The sequence below is a fragment of the Pygocentrus nattereri genome, chromosome 17, assembly GCF_015220715.1.
Source record: "Pygocentrus nattereri isolate fPygNat1 chromosome 17, fPygNat1.pri, whole genome shotgun sequence".
Taxonomy (NCBI): Eukaryota; Metazoa; Chordata; class Actinopteri; order Characiformes; family Serrasalmidae; genus Pygocentrus; species Pygocentrus nattereri.
This window is the reverse complement of record NC_051227.1, coordinates 216084-240820: the sequence shown is the minus strand read 5'-3', so window position 1 is coordinate 240820 and position 24737 is coordinate 216084. Positions and strand designations below refer to the sequence as shown.

At 42.5% G+C, this 24737-nt stretch overlaps 1 protein-coding gene across 5 annotated transcripts; it reads left to right on the top strand.

The window, feature by feature from the left end:
• Positions 1-5259: 5259 nt before the first annotated feature.
• mffa (mitochondrial fission factor a) lies at positions 5260-22268 on the top strand. Of its 5 annotated transcripts, none has more exons than XM_017686086.2 (9): positions 5260-5416; positions 8328-8541; positions 11280-11446; positions 11668-11759; positions 11906-11908; positions 15652-15810; positions 19580-19633; positions 19786-19870; positions 21180-22268. In XM_017686086.2, exons 2-9 carry the CDS (start codon positions 8328-8330, stop codon positions 21309-21311), a joined length of 906 nt encoding a protein of 301 aa, XP_017541575.1. In that variant the 5' UTR covers positions 5260-5416; the 3' UTR covers positions 21312-22268. The 5 variants fall into 5 exon arrangements, with proteins under 5 accessions (XP_017541575.1, XP_017541577.1, XP_017541578.1 ...); XM_017686087.2 differs by having other exon boundaries at positions 5261-5416; positions 8308-8541; XM_017686088.2 differs by lacking the exon at positions 11906-11908.
• Positions 22269-24737: the final 2469 nt, after the last annotated feature.

Sequence of the window (24737 nt, the reverse complement as noted above, 5' to 3'; positions counted from 1 at the left end):
ACTTGGTGAGACCAAGGTCTCTGATCAGATCGTTGAGGTCTTTTTGGTTAGGGTAGTATGGCTTCCGCTCCTCATCTGCACATGAAGAGAAATCGTGATCTTCAACATCTTCCTGGGTGTCTGACCTGCTGCTTTCTTCTGAAGGTGGTGTTGCTCTGTCTGGAGGTGTTGGTACAGGAAGTTGAGGGCAGTGTGGTACTGGGGCAATAGATGAAGGAATGTCAGGATACATTACAGGCGTTGCATTTTTGCCAGTGCGACGTTTGGAAGGGTCCACCATGCAGAAGTAGCCATTTGTTGAGTGATCAGTCGGTTCACGCCAAATTCTTGGGACAGCAAAATGCGTGGCTCTCTTCTCTCTCCTGTACCAACCTATAAGCAAACAAAATAAAATTTGGATTGAGAACTTGATTTACGCCTATTTCACACTAATGACTAGTGGTATGTGCGACATTAACACAGTTTGAAATCTGTTATATATCAAACAATAAAATATATCTGTATATATTTGATATATTTAACTACAACATGTGAAAAGGTGTTAAATAAAGCTCTTTTAAACTTTAGCTGATTTAAAAATTTTGCAAAATAAAAATTTAAATCTGCTATTTAAGAGAGTATCATTTATCCGCTTTTACCTTCAAGAGTTTTCTTGCAGTGCTCACATGTGAAATGAGGAGCCCATGGTTTGTCTTGGTCACCAACAGGCATGCCGAAGTATGCTTTGTAGGCCTCACACATCTTAGCAGATGCTTCCACAGAGTCCTTTTTCGCTCTTGTCTTTATAAAATGGCCACATACAAATACGCAAAATGCGTCTGGATGTATGCAACCTCTTGATGCCATCTAAATTGACTAAGTTGCTGTGTACTGTAAGGAAAAAGGATGTCTCTCCAAACCCGATAAAAATGGTCAATCTTTATTCCATGCAGTATCAAAGTACAAGCGTGTACTGAGGATTCAGCAGAGCAAGACTGGTCACCCGGTAGCAGAGTAACACACAATATATACATTTGAAAGTAGTGGTCCTTTCTAAGCTCCTCCTGTAATGGGTGTGTGGTGAAGTGTGAATACTCTCGTTATCAGAATCTGTATAGAGAATGAATTCACACCAGTCTGTCTAGGTCAATTCCCCTTTGTCTGTGATGGCTGTTGCCCACTTACTATGCAATCCCAATCAATTAGATCATGTCTCTCCGTCTCTCAGGAAGGGCTATAGTGGCCCTATATAACTGTAGTTATACAGCTACCTACAATTCTGTACAGTCCCAGAAAGTTCTAGATAATTCTGGACAGTTCTAGAAACTTCTTGATAGTTCTCACAATTCCAGAAGCTTCTTAAGTATCTTGAAATATGGCGAATATCCTTAAAAATAGATCAATTTCAAAATATCATTGTGCTGACCACAAAAGCAAAGTTTACAGGGAATAATAACTTTTTTCTATTCATTTAGGGTACAAACAATCAGGAAAACATACTTAACAACTGGGAACTAAAAGATCTTGCAGGTAATGCCTAATGGTAAAATGTATAATGTGAATAACAGAGGACCTAAAACAGAACCTTGTGGAACTCCATATTTCACTTTTGTGTAATTAGATGATTCATTATTTAATTGTATGAACTGAAACCGGTCAGTGAGGTAGGATGTGAACCAGGATAACGCTATTCCACTAATTCCAACCAAGTGAGGACAGGTACGCTGAGCGTGTTGTGATAAGTGAGGACAGGTACGCTGAGCGTGTTTTGATAAGTGAGGACAGGTGAGCTGAGCGTGTTGTGATAAGTGAGGACAGGTACGCTGAGCGTGTTGTGATAAGTGAGGACAGGTACGCTGAGCGTGTTTTGATAAGTGAGGACAGGTGAGCTGAGCGTGTTGTGATAAGTGAGGACAGGTACGCTGAGCGTGTTTTGATAAGTGAGGACAGGTACGCTGAGCGTGTTGTGATAAGTGAGGACAGGTGCGCTGAGCGTGTTTTGATAAGTGAGGACAGGTGAGCTGAGCGTGTTGTGATAAGTGAGGACAGGTACGCTGAGCGTGTTGGGATAAGTGAGGACAGGTACGCTGAGCGTGTTTTGATAAGTGAGGACAGGTGAGCTGAGCGTGTTGTGATAAGTGAGGACAGGTACGCTGAGCGTGTTGTGATAAGTGAGGACAGGTACGCTGAGCGTGTTTTGATAAGTGAGGACAGGTGAGCTGAGCGTGTTGTGATAAGTGAGGACAGGTACGCTGAGCGTGTTGTGATAAGTGAGGACAGGTACGCTGAGCGTGTTGTGATAAGTGAGGACAGGTACGCTGAGCGTGTTGTGATAAGTGAGGACAGGTACGCTGAGCGTGTTGTGATAAGTGAGGACAGGTGCGCTGAGCGTGTTGTGATAAGTGAGGACAGGTGAGCTGAGCGTGTTGTGATAAGTGAGGACAGGTGCGCTGAGCGTGTTGTGATAAGTGAGGACAGGTACGCTGAGCGTGTTTTGATAAGTGAGGACAGGTACGCTGAGCGTGTTGTGATAAGTGAGGACAGGTACGCTGAGCGTGTTGTGATAAGTGAGGACAGGTGCGCTGAGCGTGTTGTGATAAGTGAGGACAGGTGAGCTGAGCGTGTTGTGATAAGTGAGGACAGGTGTGCTGAGCGTGTTGTGAAAAGTGAGGACAGGTGAGCTGAGCGTGTTGTGACAAGTGAGGACAGGTGTGCTGAGCGTGTTGTGATAAGTGAGGACAGGTACGCTGAGCGTGTTTTGTTAAGTGAGGACAGGTACGCTGAGCGTGTTGTGATAAGTGAGGACAGGTACGCTGAGCGTGTTTTGATAAGTGAGGACAGGTGAGCTGAGCGTGTTGTGATAAGTGAGGACAGGTACGCTGAGCGTGTTTTGATAAGTGAGGACAGGTACGCTGAGCGTGTTGTGATAAGTGAGGACAGGTGCGCTGAGCGTGTTTTGATAAGTGAGGACAGGTGAGCTGAGCGTGTTGTGATAAGTGAGGACAGGTACGCTGAGCGTGTTGGGATAAGTGAGGACAGGTACGCTGAGCGTGTTTTGATAAGTGAGGACAGGTGAGCTGAGCGTGTTGTGATAAGTGAGGACAGGTACGCTGAGCGTGTTGTGATAAGTGAGGACAGGTACGCTGAGCGTGTTTTGATAAGTGAGGACAGGTGAGCTGAGCGTGTTGTGATAAGTGAGGACAGGTACGCTGAGCGTGTTGTGATAAGTGAGGACAGGTACGCTGAGCGTGTTGTGATAAGTGAGGACAGGTACGCTGAGCGTGTTGTGATAAGTGAGGACAGGTACGCTGAGCGTGTTGTGATAAGTGAGGACAGGTGCGCTGAGCGTGTTGTGATAAGTGAGGACAGGTGAGCTGAGCGTGTTGTGATAAGTGAGGACAGGTGCGCTGAGCGTGTTGTGATAAGTGAGGACAGGTACGCTGAGCGTGTTTTGATAAGTGAGGACAGGTACGCTGAGCGTGTTGTGATAAGTGAGGACAGGTACGCTGAGCGTGTTGTGATAAGTGAGGACAGGTGCGCTGAGCGTGTTGTGATAAGTGAGGACAGGTGAGCTGAGCGTGTTGTGATAAGTGAGGACAGGTGTGCTGAGCGTGTTGTGAAAAGTGAGGACAGGTGAGCTGAGCGTGTTGTGACAAGTGAGGACAGGTGTGCTGAGCGTGTTGTGATAAGTGAGGACAGGTACGCTGAGCGTGTTTTGTTAAGTGAGGACAGGTACGCTGAGCGTGTTGTGATAAGTGAGGACAGGTGCGCTGAGCGTGTTTTGATAAGTGAGGACAGGTGAGCTGAGCGTGTTGTGATAAGTGAGGACAGGTACGCTGAGCGTGTTGGGATAAGTGAGGACAGGTACGCTGAGCGTGTTTTGATAAGTGAGGACAGGTGAGCTGAGCGTGTTGTGATAAGTGAGGACAGGTACGCTGAGCGTGTTGTGATAAGTGAGGACAGGTACGCTGAGCGTGTTTTGATAAGTGAGGACAGGTGAGCTGAGCGTGTTGTGATAAGTGAGGACAGGTACGCTGAGCGTGTTGTGATAAGTGAGGACAGGTACGCTGAGCGTGTTGTGATAAGTGAGGACAGGTACGCTGAGCGTGTTGTGATAAGTGAGGACAGGTACGCTGAGCGTGTTGTGATAAGTGAGGACAGGTGCGCTGAGCGTGTTGTGATAAGTGAGGACAGGTGAGCTGAGCGTGTTGTGATAAGTGAGGACAGGTGCGCTGAGCGTGTTGTGATAAGTGAGGACAGGTACGCTGAGCGTGTTTTGATAAGTGAGGACAGGTACGCTGAGCGTGTTGTGATAAGTGAGGACAGGTACGCTGAGCGTGTTGTGATAAGTGAGGACAGGTGCGCTGAGCGTGTTGTGATAAGTGAGGACAGGTGAGCTGAGCGTGTTGTGATAAGTGAGGACAGGTGCGCTGAGCGTGTTGTGATAAGTGAGGACAGGTACGCTGAGCGTGTTTTGATAAGTGCCTTTCTGTACCTGTATTTAAACAAGTTTAAATATATAAACAAGATAAATAAATAACAAATAATCACCAAAAAAATTCACATCGCAATGATAAAAAGACTTTGAGGGATTGAAGATACGTTGCAAAGCTCCAGGTATTTGAGGAGATTATTGCTCTTCTACTACAAAATGTGTTTGTGTTCTGTTATTTTATAATAACACCTCATCGCATTTTTTTTGTTTATTTGTTTTTGTTTTTGTTTTTTAAGAGTGCTGTACTTTGTGCTTACGGCCTTGTGCTTATTGGGTGCACTGTAAATAAAACATTTACAATTATTATTAAGTCAAATAGTGATTGTATTTTTATTTATTTATTTGTTTGTGTGATATTCTTATTTTTGGAATGATAAAATATATCAATTCGCCAGCATATCTTCTTTCTTCATTATTTATAATAATAATAATAATAACCATGATGATCATGATGATGAACGCCTACATTACAGTGCATTATTATGCATATATTAAATAATTGGCGTTTATATGCATTTTATTAAATTATTGAGTTACAAAAAGCAGCTTTGAACTGAAAATGCAGTTAGAGACCTGCTGGAAATCTCCTCACATTAAGCACCTACTTAATGCGACCTGGTGGCTTTTATAGCCTGCCGACGAAAGATAAATCATATTTACTCTTTCAAGTAGATTAATTAACATATTTTGAGGAATGTAAGCACGCTGAGTGCTACTGCCTCGGTACTCGAGGCCGGCGGTGACTTTTAATATGAAGCCGTGGTTGTGTTGACGGTGTAAACACGGCTTGCTTCCTCTCCTCCGGGTGCTCGCTGACCGTATCAGGGCGGCGGGGATGCTGCAGCTCTGTCCTGTCAGTCTGAGTGACCATCCGCAGGTTTCTCTTCGGTTCTGTCGGGCTTAGCGTCCTCATTCTGTTCAGTGGACCCGGCCTCGGAGAAGGTAGTTAAAGTCTAGCGGGCTGCTGTACCGGGCGCTGTCGGCTACTCGGTCCGTGTTGACACTGCCCGGCGTTGTGCTACATTATTAGCCAGCAGGCGTGTTAACGCTCCCGCCAGCAGCCTGTTTATCATCTTCATCGCGTTATAACGGGCGGACGCCGGGTCTGAGTGATAGTCGCACTATCTGGATTAAAGCCCTGTCGACTTGTTTTAAGGTGTCGTTGTCTAGCGACAGATACTCTTCCCTGGCGTTAGCCTCTTCTCCCGTTGAGTTGGCTAACAGCGGTTAGCTTGTTGGCGGGGTTTACTTGTGAGGAGATTCCTGTAAATTGTAAACACTCCACAGTTCTGATAACAGAAAACACGGCTGGGCAGTCAACGCAGTCTGCTTGAGTTTGGAGACATTTCGGAAAGGAGCTGTCTTAAAATAGCACGTCGTGAGGGTCACAAGACGGAGGAGGGCCAGGCTCGCCAGCCCTGCCCAGCCCTGCCCAGCTTGTGCTGCCGAGCTCAGTAAAGGACTGAGCAGTAAACCGCTGTTTATCGTATCGTGATAGACTGTGTTGCTGTCACTGTATCGCAGTGAGCTTTTCTGAGGAAAGCTACAGTCCTTAATCACTTTTCAATAGGGAACCAAAGTCAGCTTCTTGTTCGAATTTCCCGTTCCACCTTAAATGGTCCACCGCTTGCATTCTGGCCAACACGGTGCGGTGTTTAACTGCTGGACCGTTTAAGGTGGAACGGGAAAATTCGAACAAGAAGCTGAAGAATAGGAAGCTTCAGCCTTGTCCTTGGAGCTGCCCGTTTGGTTATAAAGACAGCATTATTAGTCGTGTTTAACTGGACTTAGTTCAGCACTGTGTGTGAAGTTTTAAACACAAATGCTTGGATTTTTAATTTTCATAGTATTTTGAACCTGGCACTATTTTGTCTGTTCCAGCTTACCTAAAAATAAAATGCATTTTGAAAACGTCTTGAAGTATCGTGATGTCACATCTTTTGCCGTCTCGCCCAGCTCCAGTTCAGTACGTACTGCAGTCCTGAGGGGGGCGTCTGTGAAGATTCGCTTCTGTCAAAATCTCACATTCAGTTCAAATTCTGAGTTAGAGTTTCTGTTTCAGTGGCCAGTTATTCCTGTTCTGCCATGCTGGTTCTAACTGGGCTACAGCTGAGTGGAACGTGCAGACTGTAGATCAGATGAATGCTCTGAGTGGAACGTGCAGACTGTAGATCAGATGAATGCTCTGAGTGGAACGTGTAGACTGTAGATCAGATGAATGCTCTGAGTGGAACGTGCAGACTGTAGATCAGATGAATGCTCTGAGTGGAACGTGTAGACTGTAGATCAGATGAATGCTCTGAGTGGAACGTGTAGACTGTAGATCAGATGAATGCTCTGAGTGGAACGTGTAGACTGTAGATCAGATGAATGCTCTGAGTGGAACGTGCAGACTGTAGATCAGATGAATGCTCTGAGTGGAACGTGCAGACTGTAGATCAGATGAATGCTCTGAGTGGAACGTGCAGACTGTAGATCAGATGAATGCTCTGAGTGGAACGTGCAGACTGTAGATCAGATGAATGCTCTGAGTGGAACGTGCAGACTGTAGATCAGATGAATGCTCTGAGTGGAACGTGCAGACTGTAGATCAGATGAATGCTCTGAGTGGAACGTGTAGACTGTAGATCAGATGAATGCTCTGAGTGGAACGTGCAGACTGTAGATCAGATGAATGCTCTGAGTGGAACGTGTAGACTGTAGATCAGATGAATGCTCTGAGTGGAACGTGCAGACTGTAGATCAGATGAATGCTCTGAGTGGAACGTGCAGACTGTAGATCAGATGAATGCTCTGAGTGGAACGTGCAGACTGTAGATCAGATGAATGCTCTGAGTGGAACGTGTAGACTGTAGATCAGATGAATGCTCTGAGTGGAACGTGCAGACTGTAGATCAGATGAATGCTCTGAGTGGAACGTGCAGACTGTAGATCAGATGAATGCTCCTGCCACACGTGGGGCTTGACTGGCTGGTAGTCACGCGATCAGAGTCGTATGGTTTTATTTGTTTTTAACAAGTTTTGTAAGCCGATTTTATGGAGCTGGTAAGCAGGCCTGAAATCTGCCTTGTATGTAGTGATATTGACGAGGCTGAAGACGGAAATGTTTCAGTTTCTTTACATTTTTTCTAAGATTACTAACGCACATGCCTAAGAGTTACTCCACACCTCTTTAAAAAGGGTGCAGACCTACTTCAGCATCATAAATGGTATTTTGGTAATCCAGTGCTCCTTTTTGCAGTTTAACTGTTTGTTAAAATGTATGATAATTAGACATAAGTGTCCTCACTCAAAGTTTGAAGGAAATGGGATTAGTCCATTTGAGTAAATATAGGGTCAAAGGCAGCCAACATGGATTTATAGCTATGAAGCCATTTTGAGCCTTAAATATTTATCACTGAGCAGGTTTGAACTTTTATATAGGTGCATGAATGAAAAGTCCACGATGTAACCAGGCACTGTGTGAGGTGTGGAACAGAGATGGGTGTATCTTTATGTAAGACAGGGTACAAAATGTACAGGTGGCTTTATGATTACTTGCCCATTCTAGCTTTATTACTAATTACATTGTCAATGTAATGAAACATACAGGTGGTCACATTAATAATGGCCACAGTCTGCTCAGAAAGGCTTATTGTGATATAATGTGCTGATAATAACAATGTGTGGTCATGTTGCCCACCACTATTTTGAATAACCCAAAATGTGGTTAGATAGACCGCCTTTATGAATGGATATACGGATAGTCATCGAATAAGTTTGAAAATAACTGAAGTTGGATAACTAAAGTAAGTAAAGCTCTGGTTGTTACCAGATTGCATTGAAATATCTAGTTGTTTCTGTTTTGACGCAGATGAGCGGAGCGGCATTCCCATCTCCCACAGCTGAGATGGCGGAGATGAACCGGATCCACTATGAGCTTGAGTACACAGAGGGCATCAGCCAGCGCATGCGCATCCCTGAGATGCTGAAGGTGGCACCGTTTGGAGGGGAGGAGCAGGACGCCACGGCACAGGAGGCGCTACACACCGCCATGATGCAGGTTCCAGACAGGATTGTAGTGGCAGGTTAGTGAACGCCAGTGGATTACAGTCTGTCAAATTGGCCGTGTGCATCATGAGAACATGATAAAGCATTGCAGAGTTTGTTTGCTTTTAAAACCAAACTAAAACTAATGGACCTTGAAGATTTCATATCATTGTGTGCGTCATAGGACCATCACAAACTCTGCAGTGCTTTATTTCGATATCAAAATTGCCAGTGTCACATTCTCAAGTCCGTTTTAAATCTGATGAAGATTAATCATCAGAGAATGAGTGCATTTATATGCACCCAATAATCAAATCATGATCAGATTTCTGCAGTTGTGATTATTCAAATGGTCATGAAAGATGATCAAGATCTAGAAAGCCAATTACAAAATAAACAGAACTGGATTTGAGGTCAGTTGTCTGGTTTCTTACTCTGATTTCTTTCGGATCTCTCAGTCTGCACACATACAGAAACAGATGGCGGTCCCGGAAATAAGCAAACCGCATTTAACACGGCACCTGCGAAATGGCAACAAAACACTTCTGGAACGACACTGAAACCAAATACATGGTTGGCGAAATTAAGGGTTTAAATAATCATCATCTTTTAGATGAAGTATGTTCATATTTTCAGGTAAAGGGATGCAATGTTTAAGAAAAAAAAAAGCAGCAGCATGAAGTTTGAGTGTTACGTTACATGTACATTACGTCTTTCTGTGACTTTTTAAGTAGTCCACCAGGGATCATATAAGATGTATTTGCTGATGCAGTCTGGTCACATTCTACAGAGATGTTCAGGCATCTGCGAAGCAGTTGCTCTTCTGTTTTTCCAATACATATGGTATTAATGCATGAGCATAACTGTCAATCATTGTGTGCTTTCAGTCACAGTTTCCAACCCAATTTATTGCTGCATTTCCCATATATGTACAGTATCTCACAAAGGTCAGTACACCCCTCACGTTTCTGCAAATATTTTATTATGTCTTTTCTTGGGACAACACTATAGAAATGACACTTGGATATAACTTAAAGTAGTTAGTGTACAGCTTGTATAGCAGTACAGATGAAGATCTGAAAAGAACTCAACACACAGCCGTTAATGTCTAAATAGCTGGCAACAAGAGTGAGTCCACCTCACAGTGAACAGGTCCACATTGTGCCCAATTGTGTTGTTGTCTGTCCCTGGTGTCATGTGACTTGTTAGAGTTACAAGGCTCCAGGTGTGAATGGGGAGCAGGGCTGTTAAATTTGGTGTTTTGGGTACAATTCGCTCACACTGACCACTGGATTTTCGATATAGCACCTCTCTGAGGATGTGAGAGAGAGAATTTTTGCTCTCCACAAAGACGCCTAGACTGTAAGAAGACTGCTAACACCCTGAAACTGAGCTATAGCGTGGTGGCCAAGGTTATACAGTGGCTTTCCAGGACAGGTTGCACTCTGAACAGGCCTTGCCAGGGTCGACCAAAGGAGTTGAGTCCATGTGTTCAGCGTCATATCCAAACCATACCTTCAAAAAAAAGGATGCATGAGTGCTGCCAGCATTGCTGCAGAGGTTGTTTGGATCAGATGGTGTCCAGTATGTGTGGCGATGCCCTGGTGAGGAGCACCAAGACAACTGTCTCTTGTCTACAGTCAAGCACGGTGGTGGTAGCATCGTGGTCTGGAGCTGCATGGGTCCTGCCGGCACTGGGGAGCTGCGGTTCGTTGAGGCCAAACATGAATTCCAACATGTACTGTGATGTTCTGAAGCAGAGCATGATCCCCTCCCTTCGGAAACCGCGCTGCACGGTTTTCCAACTCGATAACAATCCCAAACACACCTTCAAGAGGACAGGCCTTGCTGAAAGTAAAGGTCATGGACTGGCCAAGTCTCCAGACCTAAACCCAATTGAGCACCTGAGGGGCATCCTCAAGCAGGAGGAGGAGGAGTGCAGGGTGTCTCACATCCACCAGCTCCTGACATCATCATGGAGGAGTGGAAGAGGATTCCAGCAGCAGCCTGTGGGCTCTGGTGAATTCCATGCCCAAGAAGGTTCCAGCAGTGCTAGATAATAAGGGTGGTCACACAAAATATTGACACTTTGAGCCCAATCTGGACACATTCACTGTGAGGTGGACTCACTTGTGCTGCCAGCTGTTTAGACATTAATGTCTGTGTGTTGTTCTTTCCAGAGGACAGTAAATCTGCTCTGCTGTACAAGCTGCACACTGACCACTTTAACTTATATCAGAGTTTCAGTTCTACAGTGTTGTTCTATGAAAAGTTATAATAAAATATTTGCAGAAATGTGAGGGCTGTACTCACTTTTGTGAGATGCTGTAAATGCGCATGTCAGTTTAGTCACTGTTCCTAATGAAATGGTAACCATCTGAGCAGTCTTTGTAAATCAAGCTCCTGCTGTTCATCAGCTTGTGAACTTGCACTCTGGCATACTACTTTTAGCATTTTAGCCCTAAGCCTAATTAGGGCCCTGGAGCAAATTTAAAGAAAATAATCACATGGGAATCACAATCGTAATGTTCTTCAGAAAAATCGCAATTGGATATTTTCCACAAGTTGTTTAGCCCTACATGCAACATCAATTAGGTTCATGATGGTTGTCAATATCCGATAATCAGTCGGATACTGATAGAAGTAATCTGAAAAGTCGGATATGAACATAAGAGGAGCTCCATTCCAAAAATTGTTAAATGGCAAATTCTCACAAAAACATTGTAGATGTTTATATGTTGTGATTTTATGTTATGCTTTTCCCACTTTTCTGCAGGTGATGTTGAGGACAACCAGTTCTCCAGGCCCAGAGATTTGGACCTCATTGAGGCCACTCCACTGGAGACTCTGTCCCTTCAGACCCCTCCTCGCATCCTCACCCTCAACGAACGGCCCCTTGACTTCCTAGAATTGGAACGGCCCAGCACCCAGGCCAGTGAAGAGGTAAAGCAGGGCCTAATGTGGAGTGTTTAAAGAGATTGTTCTTAGCAGGGAACTGAAAAGTAAGGCAGGTTGGAGACAAAAGGTTTTGATGATTTACTGCATTACAATAAATGACGTCTTTATTTCTGAGAGGAATTACGATGGAAAAAGAAGAAATGAGGGAATGTTGTGTGTTCCTGTTTTTGAGCCATTACTTCTCTCTCTCACTCACACGCACACAGGTACGATCCCATGGCAGGTCACGTAGAGAGCGCTCGGTCAGTGAAAATGCGGCTGTCCGTCACAATGGCCAGCTTGCCAGAAATGATTCTCTGTGAGTACTGCATCACCTCACACACGCGCAAACTATGTATTCCTGGATATTTCCCCTTTCTGCTGTTCCAGCGCTTTCCTCATGCACAGTGTGTTCTCTTGCACTTTTTCTTTCTGTCTTTGTCTCTTTGTGGTGCCATTTTAAAGTGGGTGAGTTGTGTACTTCTGTAGTTCATTTCCACTCAGGTCTCTAATGTGGCTGTGATGGTGTGCTGCCCTCTGTTGGCCCATGCATGTTACTGCTGCTGAATACAGGCGTTTAGGCTTGGAATACAGACACTACTAATATTGGTTTTCGAAGGACTGTACTTGACGCCTGTCTTAAAGTAAGCACCTGTAGGCCTGAGCAATATCAAAGTACTTATAGGTCTTTTCAATGCCGCCGGGCAGTTATTTGCAGCCATGCAAAACCAGAATCATATCTTTTTGAATAAGGAGAGACCATAGTGCTGTTTCAAAAACACGTATTTGAAATAATCTGACAGAACCTCGTAAGTTTATAGGGATTGGCTAAATGACACACACAAAAAACAATTCGGGTTGTTCTGTCTACTGCACTTGGTCAGACCTCCCCAATGGAGGTTGGAGCAACGTCATCAACCTTTCTTCGCTCGCTGTGTAACCAGCAAGCTGTTTGCCTCTCTTCTTTTCTTTTTTTTATTAAAGGGTGGGACCTATTGATGATAGATGAGTTTTACCCATCATGTATTATCCAGTGACTGGTCTCTTCATTTATAGCGTTTCTGAGAATATCAAAAAATATTCGGAATAATCTCCCCAGAATAAACGCACATTTTTGCTGTATTGTAACCTAACAGCTTATTAAGTCCCCATAGAAAACCACTGTTTTCACATTAAAAGGGACAAAACATAACGTGCATGTTATTTAGTATAATTATTTATGTTTATATTCAGTCCTCTCAAGTTCTCTTTCCCAACACGCCGATTATATCCTTTTAGGCAGCGTCATCATTACTTGTCCACCACCGCAAGTATCTGATTACATTGTCTGCAATCAGTGGTTGACTTCAGATTCTCATGAAGGTCATTATCCGAGTAGCTGCTGATCCCAAATCTGCACTTTTGTTTTGCTTGTCTGTTTCAGTAAATAACAATCTGAACCAGCACAGATCTGATATCACTGTCTGGATTACTTCACACTAATGTGAGCACTATTACTAATGGAGCAAGTGTGCCACTCGTGAGAAAGATGACTTAGTTTGAATGAGTAGACCTTTTAATTAGTTGCTGGCCTTTGTCATTTCATTGGCCTGCAAATGAAACTAAGGTTAATAAGGTTGTGGGACCCTTTCATATGTTTTTTTCAGGCACTCCGTACTGCTAATACCTCTCGTTTAATTAGCCTTTTATGTCTGTAGGCCGATCTCAATCCTTTCGTTTCAAGTGTGGGCAAATTTCTTCTTTGTTTTTTTGGCCTTTTTGTGCCAGATATGTGCATTAACTTGCTCTAGGCATATGTTTTTATGCACTTGTATCCTGTGTTGGAGGTCAGTTGTACTTCTATAGAGGCAAAACTGTTTTAATTAAGATCCTTATTAAAGAGACCCTTATTAGTCCCACAATGGGGAAATTTCACTGCCACAATCTAACCCCTCTGTGCAGTGAAACACCACATAGTAAAGACACACTAGGGGTCAGTGAGCACACTTGCCCCTATCTGCAGCGCCCTACTGCCTTGCTCTAGAGCACCTCAGTCATGTACTTTCGACTCAGTTGATCGAACTGGCGACCTTCTAATCGCAAGGCTGGTTCCCCAACCTCCAGCCCATGACTGCCCCAAGAAAGGCACGAATGGGGCAAGAACCCGTGATCTTCGGTTTACAAGACCGACTCCTTGCCGCTTTGCCATTGTGCCTCGTTTTGCCAGACATGCTAAAAATAAAGGTTCTCCTATGGTTCTTGGCTTGAGTGTACTGCTCAATATGCTCTTACATACTTGTATGCAGTAGGCCTGGGCAATATCTAAAAATAATTTGCACAGTATTTTTTTATACATTTAAAAATCACAATTATCTATTATACGTTCAAAAGGTCAAGATTTATTTATATGGCACTTTTTACAGCAGAGGCAGTGGGGAATTTACTGAAGCCTGATGGCTTTTAAAGGCTCATAATAACCATGTGTTTTAATAATAAAAGTAAAAAAATTATAATGGGATCAGAGGCTCAATATTTCTGAAGGTTTCAGAGCCAGAGCTAGTTGTTCTAGGGTCATCCCGAAGTTCTTTGTAGTGTCTCTGGTGAAACCTAGTCGCTGTACCTTGGTTGCTTTACTGCAGCGAGTCACACTGACCCAAGTTGAAGCTCCAGAGTGCATCAGCTTTACTGTTTGCTTTTATGAACTCAGTTACGTTCTGTGTTCATACGCCCAAGCTGACTTTAACCTACAGTAAAATAAAGAGAGAGAAAGATGAAGCTACCCTCAGAGCAGCTTTTTAACAAACATCCAGAAAAAACTGACACATTTAACAAGTTGTTCAGTGGTTAATTAGTCCCGTCTCGTTCTCTGTTGGATTCCCGATACGTCAGTTTTCGCCGCAGTAGAAGTAGCATCGTCATCAGGTTACTCGTCAGTCGCCCAGGACCAGCTGTTATGCAGCTATTAATGTACAAGCCAGATGGCCAAATGGAACGATTAGCTATCTTGTTTCCTATTTGTCAGTACTTAGTAGCTTCAAACTACAGCTGAGCTCAAATAAACAAACATTGCTCACAGCTGCACGACATATTACATCACCAAGTCAGAAGTTTGAAGTCTGTTTGATGACAATTATTGAAGATTGCAGTTATTTACCTGCAACAACGAATGTGAATTAGGTGCATTGTTATCAGTTGTACTGAGGCGAATATCTGTGAGTAAAGTAAAACGCATTCACACATTATGGATCTTAAACAAGGACAAAAGTTCTACCCTTTGGCTTGTTGCTGTAACACGTTTAGAGGGCAGCAGTGAGTGATGTTTGTTTAATCAAGCTGAGATGGGAGGCAACATGGCACACCAGGCTAGTTGCTCACTTGAGACTGTATTTTAATAGTTGCATACAGTGGAAAAAAAGACAGTTAAACTGTTAATCATATTAATCGTCGGCTGTAACTTCATGATTGTGACAGGCCTAAAATGTGCTTGATTTAGAAAAACAGAAGTATGTTCTGATCAAGCTCTCTCGCGACCCACAGTTTGACAACTGCTGTTATAAGTGATAGAACTGATTAACTAAAACTTATTAGGCAATGATTGGCTGATTGACTACTGCAGTGAAATGTAGAAAAAAAAATGAGCGTGTACTTTTTCACTGACGTATACCTTCAAATAGAAATAAGGTTCTCACTCCCATTCAGGGAGAACCTCCAGTGCTGAGCTGGGCCTGTAGGACAGCGCTTGTCAGTAGTGCTGGTGTAACTTGACTGCCGTGCTGTGGTGGTGTCGGATGGCTTGATGTTACTGAGAGTTTTGTTTGCATTGATGTTGCAGGTGCTGTGGTGTAAGTGTAATATATGTGTGCGAGCATGAGAAAAGATAAACATGCGTTCATGTGGTTGTGAAGCTGTTCTGTGGCTGAGTGGTGTTTTGCTCTAGTTTCTCTTCCTTTATGACTATCTCTCTGTTACGCTGTCCGCCCCCCCTCTTTGATTTAAGTTCTATACATTTGGCTCTGTTCCTTTCTAAATCCTAAATCTTTGTCACTTTCACTTTCTTTCCCCTCTTTGTCTATCCCTGTCTTTCCACCTTTGCTTTGTCATTATCTTCCTTTATCTTTACTCCTCATCTTTGTTTTTCCATCCTAAATTCTCAATCTTTGTTTCTCGCTTTATTCTCTCTCTCTCTCTCTCTCTCTCTCTCTCTCTCTCTCTCTTTGTATGCGTGTGGTCAGTGTGACTCCTTCCCCTCCCTCTGCTCTGCGTGCTGTATCCACTCTGGCTGAGGGCGGTCAGAGTCTATCCAGTGCCCGTGGCGTCCTCTCCTTCATCCAGTCCACCACACGCCGGGCCTACCAGCAGGTACTCGAGGTTCTGGACGAGAACCAGCGCAGGTGATCCCTCTCTCCTGCCATGTGACCTCACAAATTTGATCCCCTGTTCCTGTAGTCGCCGTGGTCAGACGCTGAGTTGATTTAGGTTAAGCTCGATGAGGGACTGAGTTTGCATGTTTGTTTAATGCCTCCAACCACAAACAGACACTGTGTGGCCAAAAGTATGTGGACACAAACATCACTTCCATATGTACTTGTACATCTCATTCTAAATCCATGGCCATTCATATGAATTTGGACCGTTTTTGTTGCTACATAACAGCCTACAGTCTTCTGGGAAGCCATTCCAGTAGACTTTGCAACATGGCTGTGGGGATTAACTTCCGTTCAGCCTCGAGCATTAGTTGGGTCGTGCTCTGATTTTGGGCGGTTCTCTACAGTTCATCCCAGAGGTGTTGAATGGTGTTGAGGTCAGGGCTCTGCGCAGGGCAGTCAGGTTCACAAACACCACATGTAAAACAGGCTCAGACCATGATTGCTTCATCACCAAACATTACAGTTGGCACTGTACATTCAAACAGGTAGCATCCGCCAAACCCAGATTCATCCAGCAATGCCAGATGGTGGCGGGTTTTTACTGCTCAAGGCCCAATGACATCCAAGGAAATATGAGCCATGGTTGGCATTTCATATGGTCGTCCAAGGAAACTCGGTCCATGAAGCTCCTATTATTGTGTTGACATTACCTCTAGAGGAAGTCTGGAACTTGGTAATGAATGCTGTAACTGATGGCAGATGATACAAGGGATACTTCTGTGGCCTATTGCTTTGCAGCTATTCTGTTGTTTCTCCTACAGGTTTCTGCTTCACAATAACAGGCAGTTGTGGCACAGCAGAAATTTGAGAAAGTACTTGTTGGAAAAGTGTCTGCAACACTGCCATCACTGAGCTCTTCAGTACAACCCATTCTACTGCCAGTGTTTGTGCCCATGTGTAGAAGAACTACAGAAATGTATAACATTTTTGTAAAAATCATATAAGCATGTTTTGGCATTGTTTGATTCCCTCTGTTTAAAATAAAGGGGTCACTAAAATGGAAATAAAGCATAATTTGGCTCTTTATGGTAGAATAGAACAGAATTCAATCATTTGCCAAATAGACCTTGACATTTAACCCATCCATGAAGTGACACACCCACATATATACATGCACTCTAGGAGGCAGTGAGCATACGTGGCGGTGGGCAGCCCTATCCACAGCGCCCGCAGTTGGGGTTGGGTGTCTTGCTTAAGGGCACTTCAGTCACATACTTTGTAGTCGGAGGGCTGGTTCTCTGACCTCCAGCCCGTGACTGCCCCTTATTGTGAAAGGCTATACAAAATAAAGTAAAGAACAAAACTGATGAACCAAAACTGGAATGGCTAATGCATGTTTTTTTTTTTGTTGTTGGAGTGTCTTGTTTGTTGATAGCATGACTGTTTGCTTGAATTCAAGAAACTTGGCAATGAGTCTGGTGGGCTAATTTGTGTCCAAAAACTTTTGGCCATGTAGTGCTTCAAATGAACATGCCTGTAAGGAAGAGGCAGCTGTGTTGGGCTGTGTGCTTGAGATTACTTATGCAGAGGAATAGTTTAGTTGCTAAATTAAGTCCCATTATTTAGATTTCTGTGTGTTTTGTCGTTGTTTCTTGAAGAACCGTCTGTCTAGAGGTTGCCACCGCAGTGCTCTTTGGGCCTTTGTGCACAAGATCATTTTTCTTTTCTTTCGTGAACGTTTGATTATTTTTATCTTACCATTTTCATATGTAAACCATTGAGGCTTGTGCATGCAGTAGTTAAATGTATTTTAAAGCTTATTTACTATGAGAATGGCAGACATAGTTGTGTTTTGATATGACTATTGATTCTGCTCAAAGGAATTTGTGGACTTTTGTGTACGTATCTGATTACATTTCTTCCATATGAACAAAATGTAAATAATGAGACTCCATCTACCTGGATTTTATTGGAAACTAGGATTTTAGCATTTCTATTATAGGAAAATGAAACAAAGTTCCAAATGCAGTGAAACGAATGACATGCAGACATTTTAGCACAGTAGCCCAGCATCAATTGAACATCGTTCTTTTCTATAGTATAATTATCCTTATGATTTATGTTATCCTTAGCTGCAATACCTAAAAGCCAGAGGTGGACAAAGTACAATAATTGTGTACTTGATTTAAGTAGAGATACTCAAAGTAAAATATTCCCCCAGTAAAAGTAGAAGTTCCTCCCTTTAGACCTCCACTTGAAAAAAGTACTAAAGTATTTCCCTTCAAATGTACTTAAGTATAAAGTAAAAGTACTAAAAGAGTAATTCTGGCTCTGATCTGGTCCTGTTATCATTTTTATAACCAGACTGGCTTCATGAACTCATTTCAGGTGAAAGTCCTCCAGCGTCTCTCTTGGTAAACCAGTCTTTTAATAGAACGTCATTAATTAGTGACGCTGACGTCTATTAAAATGATCAGAAGCACAAAACACTGAAGGTAAACAGTTTCCATCAGGGAGAACCGAGTGGCTCTGAAATCACTTTTTACACACAAGCAAAGTTTCAGTTTCAGATTTATTTACAACTTAGTTCCAAGTTTAAGTTGAATAAAAACTGGCTTTAAACTCAGGATCACAGATGAGCTCCTTTACTATGTTGATCTGTAGGCGTCTGTTCATAAACATAAACCAGCCCAAACTCATTTACTATAAAATGAAATGGTGTTTGTAGAAATTCAGAAAAAAGCCGCGTCAGTCTCGACTGCATATGTGGACATATTTCTATATTGAGCTCTATTTACACAAAGTTAGGTTAGTTCATCATTTATGTTGAACAGACTCTCCCAAAGTTTTACGCTGCTGCGCTGACGTTGTACCGCGTGCTGCACTGGGTCGGTATGACCAACAGGTCAAAACCAGCTCTAAACAAAGTGACCGCTGGGCCCTGATTGGTGCTCTGGCTTTGCGCTTCTTTCGTTTTGACATGTTACGTTTTTATACACACAGAAACCAAAAGGAACGACAGATTTCTCAAAATGTAGGAGGAAAAAGTCGGATATTAGACTCTGAAATGTAGTGGAGTGAAAGGAAAAAGTCCAGAACGGAGAAACTTCAGTACAGATACACCAAAAATACTAAAGTACAGAAACCAATTACATTTACTCAGTTACTCAGTTACTGTCCCCCACTGCTAAAAGCTCGCCTTCAAGTTATGAGTAATTCCTCATGTTGGGTCTTAAGTGCAGCTTTTTTAAAAATCTTACAGTGATCAGACTGACAGTCTGATTCGAACTGTGGTGCACTTGATTCAGTATGGATTAATCTTAAGCTTGCATTAAATGAAAGCTTATCTTTTAATTATACTAATATATGTCAACATAAAGAGATTTTGTTCCAAGTAATTTGGAAGCATTTGTATTGGCCATAACATTATTGGTCAGTTTCCACAAAGTTAGTCAGAGACTATGTTATCCTTTCGTATGGAAATCTCCGTTCACAGAGCTGTGATGTAATTCAGGAGTAGGCTTAACCCCTGCGTGGGAAACCAAGGCAAATGGTTCAGGCGATGTACAGATCAGCTGGGGTGTAAGAAAAATGAAAAATGTAGAGATTTTATAGGATATTGACCATTTATTCTGCTTTTTTAATACATATATATTTAATTAATTATAAGAGTGTGCTGTATGCTTTGACCTGTCTGTGTGTGTACTTTATCTCTTCTTTTTTCCTCTCATCACTTCTTCACCTCTCCTTTCCTGTCCTCTCTCTCTCCTTCTCCCTCTCTCCTCCTCCTTAGCAAGCCTTCTCTGAGAGGGGGTTCCACCTCCTCTAATCTCCAGCATGATAACAGGTAAACTCCTTTACCCTGTTGCCTTTTCTCCCCACACTGTTTCTTATCCTTCCTCCCATTTCTCACCCTTTTCAACCTGATTTTCAGGTCGATTCTGAATGTTTAGGGTGTGAATTGTTTATATTGAAGAAAATGCACGTTATTTCTCGCAGGTATGCGCTGTCCACACTGGACACGACTATGGAGGGTGGAGTAGACGACATGGCTGTGGTTGATGCTACTGCTTTGAGGAGACAGGTACCTCTTTCACTGTCCGACCCAAACTCCACCAGACTGTCAAATCAGGGCCTCATAAATCAAACGCAAGCTGGAGTCTAACCAGTTCAAGATCAACCCAAATCTGATCAATAGTAGACCCATATCAAATCAGTTCCAGACATGAATTCAAACAGGTCAGACCGATAATGACGCAGTAGCCATGGTCAATCCATGTCCACATCAGACCCATGTACATTGCAGAAATATGTCAAGGAAGGTTGTAGTCATTGCCTAGATGCTATTTGGGAAGATGTTATTGCTGGTCGTCACCTCTAACAGATTTAATAAACAGAGAGCATCACATTCTGGCCTTTTTATTTGATTAGACCAAGAGAATTTGACAACTTGACACTCAGGTCAACAAAACCACTGGCAAGTCAACTTTGACTTAAACTTGAGCCTTTTGACGTGAAAATACTCCCAAAGTAGAAGAAATGTGGAGAAGCGTCTGGCTGCAGATGGGACTCTGTAGGTGCTCGATACAGTCGGTTACTTTTCATAACAACTTGTTTAGGACTGACTTGTTTTCTGTGGTCCACTGCATACCCGGTATTATAACTGAATGAGAGATTCAGGCATCACTGACCATCTCAGACTACAGGACTTGTGTATTCTTTTGTCCAAAAAAAAAAAAAACAAACATACCAATAGCTCTGCTGCCACCAATCACGCTGGAGCTTGATTGAAACCCTTATGGTAGAAGTCTGCACAGGACAGCTTTGTTTAGTCCCACTTCAGCCTGATCCCATGGAAAATCAGATTCATTTGTCCCGCTCCCGCCCGCATCTGAAGGGTTTTGGCGCATGCAGTTCTATCAAGGTGAATGGACATCCAGTATTTGACCTTGTCTATGCACAAACACGTTTTTTTTTTCTGCTGAAATAACACCGTAGTCATGGTCATCAGTCTTTTAATGAACTAATGTCACCAAATGCCATTTATTCCCAGTAAACACAAAGCAGGAAATAAACCACAGAATGGTTATTTTGCTGGGCTTGGCAGCTGTGGCCATCGGACTGAAGGCCTCATCATTTGTGCTTTATTCCTCTCCTGCCTGCAGTGGGCTGGTATGTCCAGTGGACACAATGTAATCTCTTACTAGATCATCCACATGGTCAGTTGCTTCCAGTTGAGCTCCCACCTCAAAATTTGTTAAAGTACATATTGAGGTTTAAATCAGGCTAAGAGCTGCATAGGCTTCACATAAATGTGTAGTTGGGCTTATATTGTTACTTGGCGTTGATTTAAGTAATGCAGTAATTGACGGTAATCAACTCTGCCTCTACAGATCATCAAGCTGAACCGGCGCCTGCAGCTGCTGGAGGAAGAAAACAAAGAGAGGGCCAAGCGTGAAATGATCATGTATTCTGTTACTGTTGCATTCTGGCTCATCAACAGCTGGGTGTGGTTCCGCCGCTAAGGCAGCTCAGACTCCGCCCTGGGTGGGGGGCTTTAAGCAAAGCTCTTCCCGTCTGTTCCAAGTGTCAAAAGTTAGCCAAATGTACTTATTTTCTGCACTTGTCTCAAAGCTCAAACGCTCACCAGCCTCACTGTGTGCACAGGAGGGCATTTGGAGGCAAAACTATTTTTCCTTTTTCCCCTTCCTTTGTTACTCTCAACATGTCTTTGTAAATTAATTTTTTATTTTTACATACTTCTTTGTCTTTTTTTTCTTTGATTGTAATGTTTTTAAATATAATTCTGTTAGCACAGCTAGGCCCGGCATGACCAAGATGTACATGTATATATTTCCTCGTGTTACTTCAGGCAGGAATTTTGCGGTTTAGGCAAGAGAGTTAATCCCAAAGGCAGCATCTAAGAAGACCAGGCATTATATCCATCATACTTTTCAGTGTACAGTTGCTGATCTTGGAAATGTTTTGACTTTTGCATATTTAAAAGTGTGGTTAGTTAGAAAGACCACCTGATCTTGGCTCAGCTCCTGCACTGAATCACATGATAAATATGGACCCAGGAAAATGGGACGCACTGATATTTCCACAGGGCTCTGAAGGCTGTCAGTAATAGTGTTTAAGGAATGTTGTTGAAGTAGATATATAATTATGTATGGAAATAAATCATCTGTTTGCTGTTCATGTATTTTAGTGACTGTATAATATAACTTGGCTTTGAGTTGTAAATCATATTTGGCTGTGTGATGTTTGCATTGTCATCTAAAGTAAAGAACAAAGAGGTCTGTCTTTTTGGGGGTTTATTTTTGTCTTTTCAGGTATCATCTTGTCCTCCTCTGTGTTTGCTAAGGGTGCGATTTGTCTTACCTGGAAAATTATGTTCGGAATGGGATGACCAACAAATGGCCATATACACTGTACCATAGTCAACTTTTATTGGAATAAACAGCAATAGTAGCTAAATAGCAGCGTTTTGGGCTTCGCTTTCTGGTCTTTGCAGCTTGGTGGGAAGTGGTGGAAGAAGAAAACGAAACCTTTACAAATGTAAAAGATGGAATAATGAAAGGGTGAATGTACATTTTTACATTTGGCCTTTTTACCCTGAGCAGTAGGACTTAAATTGACCCACTTTCTGCATAATTCAGTCGTTAGGATGTAAGCAGTCATTCAGATTGGTTTGATGTAAAACAGTGGGTTCTACATACTTAATGTTGGTTCTTCAAGGGTTTATAGTAAAGAAAATGGTTTTATATAGACCCACAAACACTTTGAAGGACGCTTTGTCTTTGTCAAATATTCTTTGCATCATGGAAGACTTCTTCAGAGTGATGGAGAATAAGCTGTAGGTGATTCTGTACAGAATTTTTGTACAAAAAAAAAAGTTCTATTTAGCACCAAAAAGGGTTCTACTACTGCAGCAAGAATGACGTAACAATAAAAGAACCCTTTTTGGTGCTATATAGTTTCCCTTTAAAAAAAGGCTCTATATGGAATCAATGACAGCACCTTCTCCATCAGCCTGAAGAACCTTTTCACAAGGCAAAGAACCCTTTATTCGTGGAAAAGGTTCTTTGAATGTTTGTGGTTCTGTATATTGTTGTCTTTACTAAAGAACCCTTGAAGGACCATAATTTGTGCGTGTGCAGTATAAAGAAACAGAGAACTGTGCTGGTGATAGGACCCTCCCTAATTATGTATCTTAAATAATTATGTAAACTTAGCAAACATGCCTGGGTAATGATAGTTTGCACAATGGTGATGAGACTTTCAGATAAGAGAATAAAGTCATAGTATTTTGAGAAAGCAGTAATATTTCAAGAAAAAAGTAATATTTTGAGAATTAAGTGCTATTTCAAGAAAAAAGTCAATATTTCGAGAAAAAAGTTATAATATTTCAAGAAAAAAAGTATTATAAAATTATATAATATAAAAAATATTTTGGGAAAAAAAGTACTATTTTAAGAATTAAGTACTATTTTGAGGAAAAGAAGTAGAATTACAAGGCTTTACAGAGGGAAGGCAGCGCCTCCTGGTTTTGAATGAGAGACTGTTATTAGTATAAAACCTGTTTATGTAGAATGAAGACCCAGATAGACTGAGAAACTGTCTGTCTGTTGAGACTGAGAGGAAACTGTCTGTCTGTTGAGACTGAGAGGAAACTGTCTGTCTGTTGAGACTGAGAGGAAACCGCCTGTCTGTTTAGACTGAGAGGAAACCGTCTGTCTGTTGAGACTGAGAGGAAACCGTCTGTCTGTTGAGACTGAGAGGAAACTGTCTGTCTGTTGAGACTGAGAGGAAACTGTCTGTCTGTTGAGACTGAGAGGAAACTGTCTGTCTGTTGAGACTGAGAGGAAACTGTCTGTCTGTTGAGACTGAGAGGAAACCGCCTGTCTGTTTAGACTGAGAGGAAACCGTCTGTCTGTTGAGACTGAGAGGAAATTGTCTGTCTGTTTAGACTGAGAGGAAACTGTCTGTCTGTTTAGACTGAGAGGAAACTGTCTGTCTGTTTAGACTGAGAGGAAATTGTCTGTCTGTTGAGACTGAGAGGAAACTGTCTGTCTGTTGAGACTGAGAGGAAACTGTCTGTCTGTTGAGACTGAGAGGAAACCGCCTGTCTGTTTAGACTGAGAGGAAACCGTCTGTCTGTTGAGACTGAGAGGAAATTGTCTGTCTGTTTAGACTGAGAGGAAACTGTCTGTCTGTTTAGACTGAGAGGAAACCGTCTGTCTGTTTAGACTGAGAGGAAACCGTCTGTCTGTTGAGACTGAGAGGAAATTGTCTGTCTGTTTAGACTGAGAGGAAATTGTCTGTCTGTTTAGACTGAGAGGAAACTGTCTGTTTTGTCGAGACTGAGAGAAAACTGTCTGTCTGTTTTGTCGAGACTGAAAGGAAACTGTCTGTCTGTTTTGTTGAGACTGGGAGTAAACTGTCTGTCTGTTTTGTTGAGACTGGGAGTAAACTGTCTGTCTGTTTTGTCAAGACTGAGAGGAAACTGTCTGTCTGTTTTGTTGAGACTGAGAGGAAACTGTCTGTCTGTTTTGTTTAGAATGAGAGGAAACTGTCTCTCTGTTTTGTTGAGACTGGGAGTAAACTGTCTGTCTGTTTTTTTGAGACTGGGAGGAAAATGTCTGTCTTGTTGAGACTGAGAGGAAACTGTCTGTCTGTTTTGTTGAGACTGAGAGGAAACTGTCTGTTTTGTTGAGACTGAGAGGAAACTGTCTGTCTGTTTTGTTGAGACTGGGAAGAAAATGTCTGTCTTGTTGAGACTGAGAGGAAACTGTCTGTCTGTTTTGTTGAGACTGGGAGTAAACTGTCTGTCTGTTTTGTTGAGACTGGGAGGAAAATGTCTGTCTTGTTGAGACTGAGAGGAAACTGTCTGTCTGTTTTGTTGAGACTGAGAGGAAACTGTCTGTTTTGTTGAGACTGAGAGGAAA

What these genes read in the sequence shown, in the direction of transcription:
- mffa (XM_017686086.2), top strand. Translation starts at nt 8,328, where the DNA reads ATGAGCGGAGCGGCATTCCCATCTCCCACAGCTGAGATGGCGGAGATG. An exon ending in AGACAGGATTGTAGTGGCAG is followed by an intron (nt 8,542 to 11,279) that starts GTTAGTGAACGC and finishes ACTTTTCTGCAG; the next exon opens with GTGATGTTGAGGACAACCAG. An exon ending in CTACTGCTTTGAGGAGACAG is followed by an intron (nt 19,871 to 21,179) that starts GTACCTCTTTCA and finishes CTGCCTCTACAG; the next exon opens with ATCATCAAGCTGAACCGGCG.